The sequence below is a fragment of the Diabrotica virgifera genome, chromosome 1 (genome assembly GCF_917563875.1).
Source record: "Diabrotica virgifera virgifera chromosome 1, PGI_DIABVI_V3a".
Taxonomy (NCBI): domain Eukaryota; kingdom Metazoa; phylum Arthropoda; class Insecta; order Coleoptera; family Chrysomelidae; genus Diabrotica; species Diabrotica virgifera.
This window is the reverse complement of record NC_065443.1, coordinates 171,686,883-171,699,536: the sequence shown is the minus strand read 5'-3', so window position 1 is coordinate 171,699,536 and position 12,654 is coordinate 171,686,883. Positions and strand designations below refer to the sequence as shown.

At 32.8% G+C, this 12,654-nt stretch overlaps 2 protein-coding genes across 3 annotated transcripts in view; both read right to left on the bottom strand.

Annotated features, from left to right (window-relative positions):
• LOC126878872 (Y-box factor homolog) overlaps nucleotides 1-12,654 on the bottom strand; it is a 233,541-nt gene that overhangs the window by 189,783 nt on the left and 31,104 nt on the right. The gene's annotated exons all lie outside the window — the stretch shown is intronic.
• LOC126878871 (uncharacterized) lies at nucleotides 2,865-6,286 on the bottom strand. The gene is made up of 2 exons (XM_050641768.1): nucleotides 3,740-6,286; nucleotides 2,865-2,991 (listed from the first exon to the last, which is right to left on the bottom strand). Exons 1-2 carry the CDS (start codon nucleotides 5,960-5,962, stop codon nucleotides 2,917-2,919), a joined length of 2,298 nt encoding a protein of 765 aa, XP_050497725.1. The 5' UTR covers nucleotides 5,963-6,286; the 3' UTR covers nucleotides 2,865-2,916.

Genomic DNA, 12,654 nt, shown 5'->3' with positions numbered 1-12,654 from the left:
ATGCTTATTGCAACAAAATTTCTTACAGGGTGGTCAAAATATGAGATTGTTCTATTAACAAATTCAAGCTGTAATAACTTACTTATTTTAAATAGAACACCCTGTATCTTACTAGTCTATCGCGTAGAAAATTTACTTAGCTTTCAATTTGTATTAGGGTTTCCTACACCTATCTTTTTATAGGGTGGTCAAAATATTAGATTGTTCTATTAACAAATTCAAGCTGTAATAACTTACTTATTTTAAATGGAACACCCTGTATCTTACTAGTCTATCGAGTAGAAAATTTACTTAGATTTCAATTCTTATTAGGGTTTCCTATACCTATCTCTTCATTTTTTAAATATTTAAAGATTTCCTAATTTGTAAGCTTTAAAAATTAGAATTAAGTACCTATGTCGTGGTTATGTACAACACATCACCAACACCGGCAATATACTTAAATATCTTAGTCAAGATAGTTCCATTAATAAAATTCACATTTTTATTATTTAATCACACAGAGTGTTCTTATTTTAAATGACATACTCGATATTCTATTCTTTATATTGGAAGATATTTAAAATCTCTTCAATTCCATGTTAACATTCTCAATACACATGTTATTCTGTAAACATAAATTCCCATGTTATTCTGTAAATACACATTTTTACATATTTTTGTACAATAGGCTGGTTTTCGTCAAAGTAGCCATTGCATTTAATTGTTTGTAATTGCGATTTAAAGATTCAAACAAAAAGTGGCGTTCTTAAATTTACACTAACCGTTGGGTTAAGATATGGAAAATACTTATACGGAATGAAATATAATTTAAATATCTTCCAGAATACGGCATCTAATATAGGGTATGCAGTTTAAAATAAACATATTATTCAATTTCACATGTAGGCCAAAATCAACTAAAATAATACAACACTCTGTGTGATTACATGATAACAATGAAAATTTTATTATTAATGACAGTATTTTGTCTAAGTATATTGCCGGTGTTGGTGATGTGTTGTACATAAACACGACATAGGTACATATGTAATTCTAATTTTTAAAGCTTACAAATTAGGAAATCTTTAAATATTTAAAAAATGAAGGGAGATAGGTATAGGAAACCCTAATAAGAATTGAAAGCTAAGTAAACTTTCTACTCGATAGACTAGTAAGCTACAGGGTGTTCCATTTAAAATAAGTAAGTTATTACAGCTTGAATTTGTTAATAGAACAATCTAATATTTTGATCACCCTGTAAAAAGATAGGTATAGGAAACCCTAATACAAATTGAAAGCTAAGCAAATTTTCTACGCGATAGACTAGTAAGATACAGGGTGTTCCATTTAAAATAAGTAAGTTATTACAGCTTGAATTTGTTAATAGAACAATCTCATATTTTGACCACCCTGTAAGAAATTTTGTTACAATAAGCATCTGTTTAAGTATGCTAAATAGTCTATTTTCAAGATTCAAGAAAGAATTTGTTACTGCTTCTTAGATTCGTAGATATTTATTTTTTTCTAAAACCTTACATTTTTATAAAAATCGAAATAAATCAAAACACCCTGTATTTAGGTATAGGGAACTCTTACGAAAGTATAGCTTATTTTTTAAGCTCAATTCAATAATGTCATCAGATATAGGGCATTCCATAAGAAAAAATATAACTTTGATATACCACTCTTTTTTGGAACACCCTGTATAATTCACATTATTTTTAGGTTGTAGTATTAAAGGCCCTGTATATTTCTGTTAAGAAATTTTTTTTAAAATATCAAGTGGTTTTCCGTACAGAGACCGAGGCGAATAAGATGAACCACCCTGTATATAATATATATATATATATATATATATATATATATATATATATATATATATATATATATATATATATATATATATATATATATATATATATATATATATATGAAGAGGGCGAAACACATTTCTAAGAACTGGTGTTTGGATCTTTGATTCTATTCGAAAAATTTTTCCCAACCCGAAATGGTGGATGTGTGAATTGTTCGTAAGGGGATTTTTCCACATTCTCTATTTCATCTGTTTGATTTCGTACGAGTGGTCGTCAAACCATTAACCTTGGATCTTTTGATCACTGAGTGTGTTTCAAGGATCTACATCTCATGTATATATATATATATATATATATATATATATATATATATATATATATATATATATATATATATATATGCTTTCTGTTGTTTTCCGGGTTTGACTCCGCGTTGAATAATTTTGGTTTTGATAAAAACCATTATTTTGACGACGTTTCGGCAAGATCTCACTTGCCATTGTCAAGTCAGGTAGTTCCGCTTCTCGCTGCTGCTTGAAGTAAACTAGCAGCAGCGAGAAGCGGAACTACCTGACTTGACAATGGCAAGTGAGATCTTGCCGAAACGTCGTCAAAATAATGGTTTTTATCAAAACCAAAATTATTCAACGCGGAGTCACACCCGGAAAACAACAGAAAGCACATATAGCTCCCGCGGAAACTTCAAGTGTAACATATATATATATATATATATATATATATATATATATATATATATATATATATATATATATATATATTAGGGTGGTCCTTATTTATAAGGAAAAAAATTTTTTTTCGAATTTTTTAGAAATTATTTGCCAGAATGTACCTTTATATAAGACATGAAAATATAACAAATTTCAGCTCAATCGGTTAATATTAACACGTGCCGCATCGACGCTAAAGTTGTGAGATTCAATGTAAGGCAGTTATTACCTATAAGAACGACAATGTACGCGTACGCTCGACTGTAAACATAAAATTACGCATTTTTTTTAAACTTTAGTATAAAAACATACTAATTAAAATGAAAACGTAAAATGAAGATATAGTTTATCCTAATACTATATTTTTTATTTATTGAAATGATACATCCACTTCAGATACATATTTTGGATTTAAGTAAGCCTCCTTTTGTGGCGACTGGGAACTCTCTCCGGTACTCCTGAACAACCTGAATAAAAAAAAATAATATTGAATGTGTTTTCTGAACCTAGCCTATATAATGTGTTCAAGAAAAAAATAACAAAAAATTAAATTTATCTACTCTACGTCATATTATGTATCAGTTTTTAGTTTGTGAAAACTGTCATTATAGATAGCAGTTCGTGAAGGATTTAAAGTGTGCGTGAAGTACCTGTGTATTTTAAATGGGACTAACTGCTAAGAAAAAAATAACAAAAAATTAAATTTATCTACTCTACGTCATATTATGTATCAGTTTTTAGTTTGTGAAAACTGTCATTATAGATAGCAGTTCGTGAAGGATTTAAAGTGTGCGTGAAGTACCTGTGTATTTTAAATGGGACTAACTTTTTCACACACTTTCAATGGGTTTTTCACACACTTTCATATAATCAAATATCCTTAACTTTCGCGTTGTCATGGTGATGACATAATGAGCAATAAATTACAACAAAAATTTTGACAGTTTTGTGGTTTGAAAGAAATTAGAATTTTTAAATGTCAAAGTTCTAAAAATTGTAAATAGAATTGAAATGAATTCCAGTGACGAAGAGTTACAGTTTTTTGATTTTAGAGTAGATAAAATATTGTATGAAACTGTGCGTGAAGTACTTTTTGCGAACTTACGCGATGTAGAGCACTCGCTATCGCTCGTACTCTAAGTATCGCGTGCGTTCGCAAAAAGCATAGTTCACGAACTGTTTCATAAATAACTATTGTTTATACATACTACATACCTGTATCAAAAATTGTTTTTGATGTTCATTTTTCGTCATTTTTTCATTGTAATCCTCAATCAACTTGACTCCTCTTTCTGCAATATCATTTGTACATTTTAAGGTTGAAATGATATTTTTTCCTGTGCGATAATCCTCTCTGTTTTCCCAATTCAGCGGATCGTCCTGAAGAAATTCAACACAAATACCGAATCGTTTAAATAACTGAAGTGAATTGGCGGACAATAATTCAGTTGGTAGATCTTTTTGAACAAAATTTTGGACATCTCGGATTTGCAACGATAGTTTTTTCTCAATGACTTCTGTCTCTTCATTTTCTTCTTCTTTTTCATTCACAGTCTCTATGTTTTTACTTGCACATTCCATAATTTTTTGAGCCATTCTAATTTTTTCAACTCTCTCAATTCTATCGTCAAATATTGCCATGGCAGCACACTCTTCACTTAGATACCATAAATGGTTTAAAAATTTTGTTATTGCAATGGTTGCAATGTTTTCATTAATATTTTTAAATATAACCAATTTTCTCAAAAAATATATATCATTTAGGGGAGCTCCTGTAGTATTCGTTGCTGAAAACCAGGCCTCTACATAACAGTATACAACGAAAACGCAAATTTCTGCATTCAGTTTGGAATTATCCTTTCTCATTTTCATTTGATCGCGAAATAAAAAAAGTTTTAAACAATAAATCGCTTTAGCCATCCATCTCGCTAAATGATATGCACCGGGGGCCCTAAAACTCACATTTGTTTTATCTCCCAAAAAAATGAGCGTCAATTGCAAAAACTCTTTGTAGTCATCACGTGGTTGCTCTTCTGCAAGTTTCTGTTTCACAAAATAAATAATTTCGGGCGCTACATCTTTCAGTGCATTATAAACGGCTTCATCGCTGGTATAATCTAAAAATTTCATTTTATCAATATTCTTCCAGTTTTCTTTAAGTGCTTTGAATTGAGCAATTTCAGGGCCGGATGTTACAATTGCTTTTGTCCTCGTGAATACACCAGCCAAAACGACCTCAAATATATGGTGTCGGCATGGAAGCCACAAAATATCTCGCCCTAACCTTTGTTGAAGCAGAACTGCAGCTCCTTTTATACGTCCAGTGTTTGATGCTGTAGTATCAAAACAAAAGGCTTGAATTTTTTCGGTTAAATTCCATTCATCAGTGATATGGAACACAGCAGAGCAAACTTCCGATCCTGCTGATGATGCAATTCCAGGTACTCCTAATAATTGTTCAAAATCTAAACCAACCGCGATCACAGGAAGCCGATCAATTTTCTCATTTTTTGTGATATCAGGCAATAATTTGGAATCCCAATGCACTTCAATAAAATTTGCATCATTTCCTACCGATTTTATTGATGAATATTTTATTTTCCGCAAAATCTCTCTATTTCTTTTGATAGACGATCTATTGAGAACAAACTCGGTGATATCTATATTAAGAGCTTCTAGGACGGCAGAAATAATATGCATTGCATCCCTGTCACTCACTTTACATTTGTCCAAGGCAGCGGCCAGGCGAGGTGTCATTAACGTCTTTCGTCCTCTCTTGTTTGAAGATGGACCCTGTTGAGATTCCGATATGAAATATATGTCATCTTCACTGTTGTCTTGATTTATCACTTTTTTCTGTGAATCTTCGTGTTCTTTATCTTCCATTTCAAAATGTCCAATCGAACAACTAGAATTTTCCAACAAATCTTCTTTTCTTTTCAACTCTGCAGCTGTGCGTTCTTCTTTCCGCTTTTCCTTACGTAATAATTTGATATCTACTCCCAACATACAACCTACTCTACCTTTCTCCCTTTGCTTAATTAAAAATTCTCTATCTTCGGCGATTTTAATCTCATTTAACGCATTTAAGGTGGCAATATCGAAAAGGTTGTCTAAAGCTTCTTTAAAATCATTTTCTTTTTCTCTCTGCCGTTCAGTATCTCTATTTTTAGATTTTTCTAAATTTCTGACATTATCGTACAAAGATTTTAATTTCAAAATACAGTTTGAACGGTTTTGAACTGGGATTCTTGCTTTTTTCCAAAAAACGACCACTTCATCAATAACTAAAGCACTGCTGTCATTAAGATTTAAATTTACCACTCTCATGTTATAAAAAAGTACACTCAAAACATCTCGTTTACATGGTAATTTACTACCGCAGATTTGATTTTTCATCACTCCAACTAGATAAATATTGTTCCGCAAAGTGGACATTTCAGCACTTTTATCAATTACTTATATAGCACGTCTTTTCTTATGCACTTCAAGTACGAAACTAAAACGAATGTAGCATTGAACAAATAATATGTAAAAACAAAATTGACTTGTCGAGACTTGTAGTCGCGCTTGTAGCGAATTCGAACGCACTTGGCGCCGACTCGTCGTAGCATGTTAGACAGTCAGATGCATGAAACTTCAAGGCCAATGCGGCACGTGTTAATATTATCGGATTGAGCTGAAATTTTGTATTTTTAATGTTTTGGTGTAACTGAACAAAATTACAAATAATTTTGAAAAAATATGAACTTTCGAAAATAAGGACCACCCTAATATATATATATATATATATATATATATATATATATATATATATATATATATATATATATATTGTTAAGATATGTAAAATTTGAATTAATATGGTTTCGATCTTAATATTTTAGAAAAGTTAAAACATATAATAAAAATATACCAAAATTCATTTCGAAGAAATGAAAGTCAATTATCTTTGGATGGCCGTAGGTAAACAAAATTTAAATAGGGATTAAGTATTTTCTTTGTACAGTTAGTATGATAAGAAAGTGGTTATGTGTTTGGACAATGAGACCGGGTTTCCCAAATGGACTTTTGCGGCGAGGGAATAATTGTATTTAGAAATTTAAATGAATGTAATCTTTGTTTAGATATTAAGAAAGGAAAAAAAACCGATTGGCATGTAATTAGTTTTAGGAAATTTCTAATGGTAGGGAAAATTGGTGTTTGTTATCTGAAAGGTAGATGGGGATAAAATTGAGGAACTCGGATTGGTGAAGAAGGAAAAAGGAGGGGCTAGGTATGAAGAATGGGAGTTTAGCGAAATGTTAGAGGGTGGAAGAAGAGTCAGTTGTTAAATGATCGTTAAGTCGACTAGTGGTGATCTCTAAGAGTCTCCTGAAGTAGTAAGGCAGATAAGTGAATAGTTGTGAGTTTGTTGAAATAAGTGTCCTGACGGAAGCTCATCACGTAAAGCATTGTAAGTTATATTGTTCTACTTATATTCCAAGAGTCACCGTTGCATGCCGGAACGAGAAATAGATTTAGTTTATCGAGAGGAGAAAAGGCTAGCATTGTTTTTTGAAAGATACGTGCATCTGTAGGGGGTCATTAATGACAATAGGCTTGCAATAATTTGTTGCGAGATTGCTGACTACATAGGGGGCTGCTAAGAGTAAATTGTAGGCGACCAGAGACAAGAATTTGGACAACTCATCATCCGAGAGACAGTTTTATTTTTTTTGTAGAATTATTCATAACGCAAATTTCAATAAGTACTTTAGATAGTGGTAGGGTTATTTCAATAATCAGAATAGGAGATATTATTTTTAGAGGATATTTTGAGGGTGAATTTATTTCAATAGATGCTTTTGTACCATATATGTGTTTTATTCCGTTAATCTTTGACCTTATTTATCATATGTAAAGCAAAGGAGATATTGAAGCACGAGAATATAAAACCCTGAGATTAGAGCATTAAATAGTGTGATTAAATCATAAGTGCATCATTAAAATTAAATTTAATTAATTAGTTAATTATCTAATCAAGTGCTTTGAGCACACCGATCTTTGAATATCACATTAATATATATATATATATATATATATATATATATATATATATATATATATATATAATATATATATGATATGATATGAAAATTACTAAGTTCTCGGGAAGAACCGCGTTGAGAATTTATAACTCGACGTTTCGGCACCCTTTTTGGAGCCATTATCAAGAGGGGTATGGTTCCGTTCGAGTTCGGGGTCTCAATCTGCCTACTCCCCTCACTCGTGACGTACCAGTAGTGTCTTGTTCTCTAGGAGAACGGTCAAGCGGCACTGAGGTCTCAATCTGCCTACTCCTCAGTGTCGAGTGACGACCTGTCTTCGCCTGTGTAGCTCCTTTTATACTCTCAGTGCGCGCGGGAACTGTATGCGCGGGAGAGGCCTGAGTGGGATCGACTGGCGTGGGGATTCGCCGAAGCAGCGGTCGCCATGTTGCCGGCAGTCTTTTGGCGTCATCGCGTGTGTTTAGGCTGTGAGGGCGTTTTTCAATTTCGATGGCTTCACGGATGATTCTCGATTTTAAGGAGCGGACAGGGGCGATGGTTTTTGCTTTCTCGAAATCTATTTGGTGACCTGTCTGAATATGATGTTGGGCAAGGGCTGAAGTAGTGTCAGAATGTTTTACAGATATGGAATGTTCGTAGATACGGTTTTGGATTCGTCGGTTTGTCTGTCCTATGTATGTCCGTGGGCAACTGGAACAAGGTATCTCGTAATTTACCGTATTTTAAAACAATATTCTAATATACAGGGTGAATTACTTTCGAGTAATGACGTCACCGTCATTTTTTTTTAAATGGAACACCCCCATTTTGTCTCAATTTTCGGATTACTCTAGCTGAGCTGATTCCAAAAATGTATCACATGTTGATTCAAATTGGTACAGGGTGGACAAAAATACAATAGATTTGTGTGTGTTCATACAGTAACGCGTTAGTTAAATTAACAATATTTTCAAAAATACTTATTTTATTTTTGATATTTTAATTAATTTTTGATATTGTTTAGTTGAATATTTTAATTTAATATCAAAAATTAATTAAACTTTAATAATATGAGCATACACAAAACTATTGTATTTTTGTCCACCCTGTGCCAATTTGAATCAATATGTCATACATTTTTGGAATCAGCTCAGCTAGAGTAATCCGAAAATTGAGACAAAATGGGGGTGTTCCATTTAAAAAAAAAAATGACGGTGACGTCATTACTCGAAAGTAATTCACCCTGTATATTAGAATATTATTTTAAAACACCGTAAATTAAAATCAAAAATCGACGTGTTTCAGGATTATTTCTTAAAATGCTCTGTTTAGCTAAAAAAGAATTTGTTCCATACTTTACGGACACAGTATATATATATATATATATATATAGATAGATAGAAAAGTAAGCCTAACTTTTGTTTTTATTGTATCCCTATGAGCATTCGAGAATCTGGTCAAGTTTGGAGCACTGTAAAACCTATATAAATAAATAGAATTAAACAACTTTATAGTGGAAATTATTGTTCGCTGAAAAACCCTCTACAAAATTGCTGTTATTTTATTTTAAAATGAACTGAAAAAAAGTTATAACATCCAAAAGGAAACTTGTTAAAAAAAATTTACATATTTTTGGTTATATCTTTTTTGTTGGTCACTTGACGATAAAAAGTAATAAACAAAATTGTGGAAAATTTAATTTGCTACATTTTATGTTTAATTAGATGTTTAATTAGATATAGCGCGAAACCCCTTTGCACCCCATTTCCAAGATGGAGACCGGGGGACAAGGATGGCGACCTCAAAAACTTGAACTTAAGCTTCTACTGATTCCCCTACACATTAAAGAAATAAAATTGACTCCTCTAAGAAATGCAAGGTACGGCCTAAAAAATGTAACATTTTAATGGACTATAACTGTTTTAGACTTTTATTTATGGGGACAGATTAAAGACCTTGTTTTTGCGGCTAGGCCCACTACGCGAGAAAACATGATCTATAATCTAGAGAATCAGCTAGCAAAATGCGAGACCAACAGGGGAATATCATCACAGACAAAAACCAAGACATCTGCATATGGACAAAATACATACAACAACTCTTTGATGATACTAGATCCGAACAACCTCCATCCTACATAATATGTGATGACCATTTACCAATCACATCAGATGAAGTTGAAAAAGCAATATCACAACTAAAAGATGACAAAGCTCCTGGACCTGACAATGCATATGCTGAACTCATAAAACTATTTAATACCGACGGTACTCGGCGCTTAACAAATATATTTAATGAACATATTTGAGCGGAGTAATACCAAGAACATGGCTGAAATCGACGTTTATTGCTTTACCAAAGAAAACAAAATCCGTATCCTGCAGTGATTTCCGAACCATCAGCTTAATGAGCCATATTTTAAAACTATTTCTAAAAATTATACATCAAAGGACATAGACTGTGCGAAGAAAAAATCAGCCGTACACAGTTTGGTTTTCGGAATGCAGTGGGTACGAGAGGGGCTCTCTTTAGTATACAAGTGCTATTTCAAAGATGTAGAGACGTATATTGCGATATTTATGCATGCTTCATTGATTACCATAAAGCGTTATATACAGTTAAGCACGACAAGCTGATGGAGATACTAAACACTATTGGAATAAACAGCTGTGATTTAAGGTACTAGTTACTAGTACACTTTAGAATAGTTTAGAAGACCAAAAATAAGCATTTTTTCAAGATTTTTTTCTCAGAAGCTTTATTAAAAATGAACATAAAACTTTTTAAATATTAATATCCAACTCTTAGAGAATACAAAAAATATATCTTTTTTCATTTATGCACGTACACTAATATTGTAGACGACACCAAAGTCGAGGCCTCGAAAAAAAATAGTTCGATGGCGGACAGTTAATCTCAGGATTGGGATCTCTGAAACAAAAAAATCGTACGGCATTTGAAAAAGGAAGGTTTCTTACGTGACAATTTACCACCGTTAGTGAAAAATTCCGCAAAAAAAAGAATTTACGGAAATTCGAAAAATTTTTGTGAAAAAATCGCCCGTTTTTCTTCTGTTTTTCATGGTTAAAAAATATTTATTTTTTGGTCAAATTGTGGTAAATTGTCACGTAAGAAACCTTTCTTTTTCAAATGCAGTACGATTTTTATGTTTCAGATATCCCAATCCTGAGATTAACTGTCCGCCATCATTTTTCGAGGCCTGGACTTTTGCGCCCTCTACAATATTAGTGTACAACCATAAATGAAAAAAGATATATTTTTTGTACCCTCTAAGAGTTAGGTATTAATATGTAAAAAGTTTTATGTTAATTTTTAATAAAGGTTCTGAGAAAAAAATTCTTGAAAAAAATAATTATTTTTGGTCTTCTAAAGTGTACTAGTACCTTAAGAATTATCAGTAATATATACTGGAATCAAACATCATCTATCCGGACAGAGGCAGGAGAATCCGACGATATCAAAATCAAACGAGGGGTCCGTCAGGAATGTATACTATCACCACTGCTGTTTAACATCTACTCTGAGCAAATCTTTCAAGAGGCAGTGGATGATGTTGAAGCCGGAATTAGAATTAACGGAAAATGTATCAATAACATAAGACACGCAGACGACACGGTGGTATTCGCTGACAGTTCTGAAGCCCTCCAGGAGTTAATGAACAGAATCACAGAAGTCAGCTAGAGATACGGACTTTCACTAAACACTAAGAAAACAAAATGTATGATAATCTCTAAGAACAAACAGCAATTTGGACGAATCAGTGTGAGCGGTCAACAAATAGAAAGAGTAAAGACATACACCTACCTTGGTACGAACGTCAATGAGGATTGGGACCATTCCATAGAAATTAAATGTAGGATAGAGAAATCAAGACCTGCATTTCAAAAGGCTAAGCTATTCAAATGTCATGATTTATCAATACCCATAAAAGTAGGTTACTACGCTGTTATATCTTTCCTATACTGTTGTAAGGAGTTGAGTCGTGGACTCTCGCAGATGCCACCTGCAAGAAAATTGAGGCTTTCGAAATGTGGCTTTATCGTCGAATCCTGAAGGTATCTTATACCGACCACGTTACTAATCTGAGAATACAAAAAGAAAAGGAGCTGGTAACCACAATAAAAGCAGCCAAAATCGAATACCTTGGCCACATCATGAGAAACTGAGAAAGATATGGACTGCTGCAACTAATCTTACAAGGAAAAGTGGAAGGAAAACGAGGACCAGGAAGGCGAATAATTTCCTGGATGAAGAATCTACTTACGTGGTTTAACACAACAACCACAAATCTTTTTAGAGCAGCACTGTGCAAAGTACAGATTGACATGATGGTCGCTAACATCCGAAACGGATAGTTACTACAAGAAGAAGATTCAAAGCATTGCGAAAGCATAAATTGAGACTGCTGTGCAATCTACTCTTGAGAGTAAATGCTTGCATCGAAAATGATGAGCAACAATTTGAACATTTAGGTCGTCACTAAGGAAGTAGTTGCTTTTATTTCTTTGTTATATTTTATAGTGTTGTTCGTCTTATTGTTGTTTTAATTAATTATATACCGCCTTCCGGCAACGATACAGGGACAACTCAAAATTGGTCGTTTTTGAGATGTCTACACTAACATATAGAGGATTTTAAGCTCTATAATCCGCGATGACTGGGACATTTTTAAGTGCAATACTCTCCGAGTGAGGGCACAAACAAGGTCCACTGTTACATTCAGAATGGTAGGAGGTAAACGCAGAACGAGTAGTGAGCTAACGCTAAAATCCGTCGTGAACCTTTTGAATTGTCTCAGTATGTATGCCACAATGATCACAAAAATATTCATAATAATTAAATGATTCTTCCAACAATACTGGGACAATTCAAAAAATATTCAATTAATTGCTAATTATTAACTCGAGTGGTACCAAAAGATTGCCAAAATGAACTGAAAAACAATCTTTGATATCAACTGAAACAAAGAAGAGATGTACAAGGAGAAACAAAGAAGAGTTTTAGTTAAAAACGAATATAACTCAAAGCATACAATAGCTGTGAAAAATGACAAAAACTTGAAACTCGATTTTCTCGAAA

Bases quoted from the DNA above. Each gene is read 5' to 3' on its own strand.
- LOC126878871 (XM_050641768.1), bottom strand. From the start codon at position 5,962: ATGTCCACTTTGCGGAACAATATTTATCTAGTTGGAGTGATGAAAAAT. The intron at 2,992-3,739 runs GTATGTAGTATG...TTTTTTATTCAG, and splicing joins AAAAACAATTTTTGATACAG to GTTGTTCAGGAGTACCGGAG.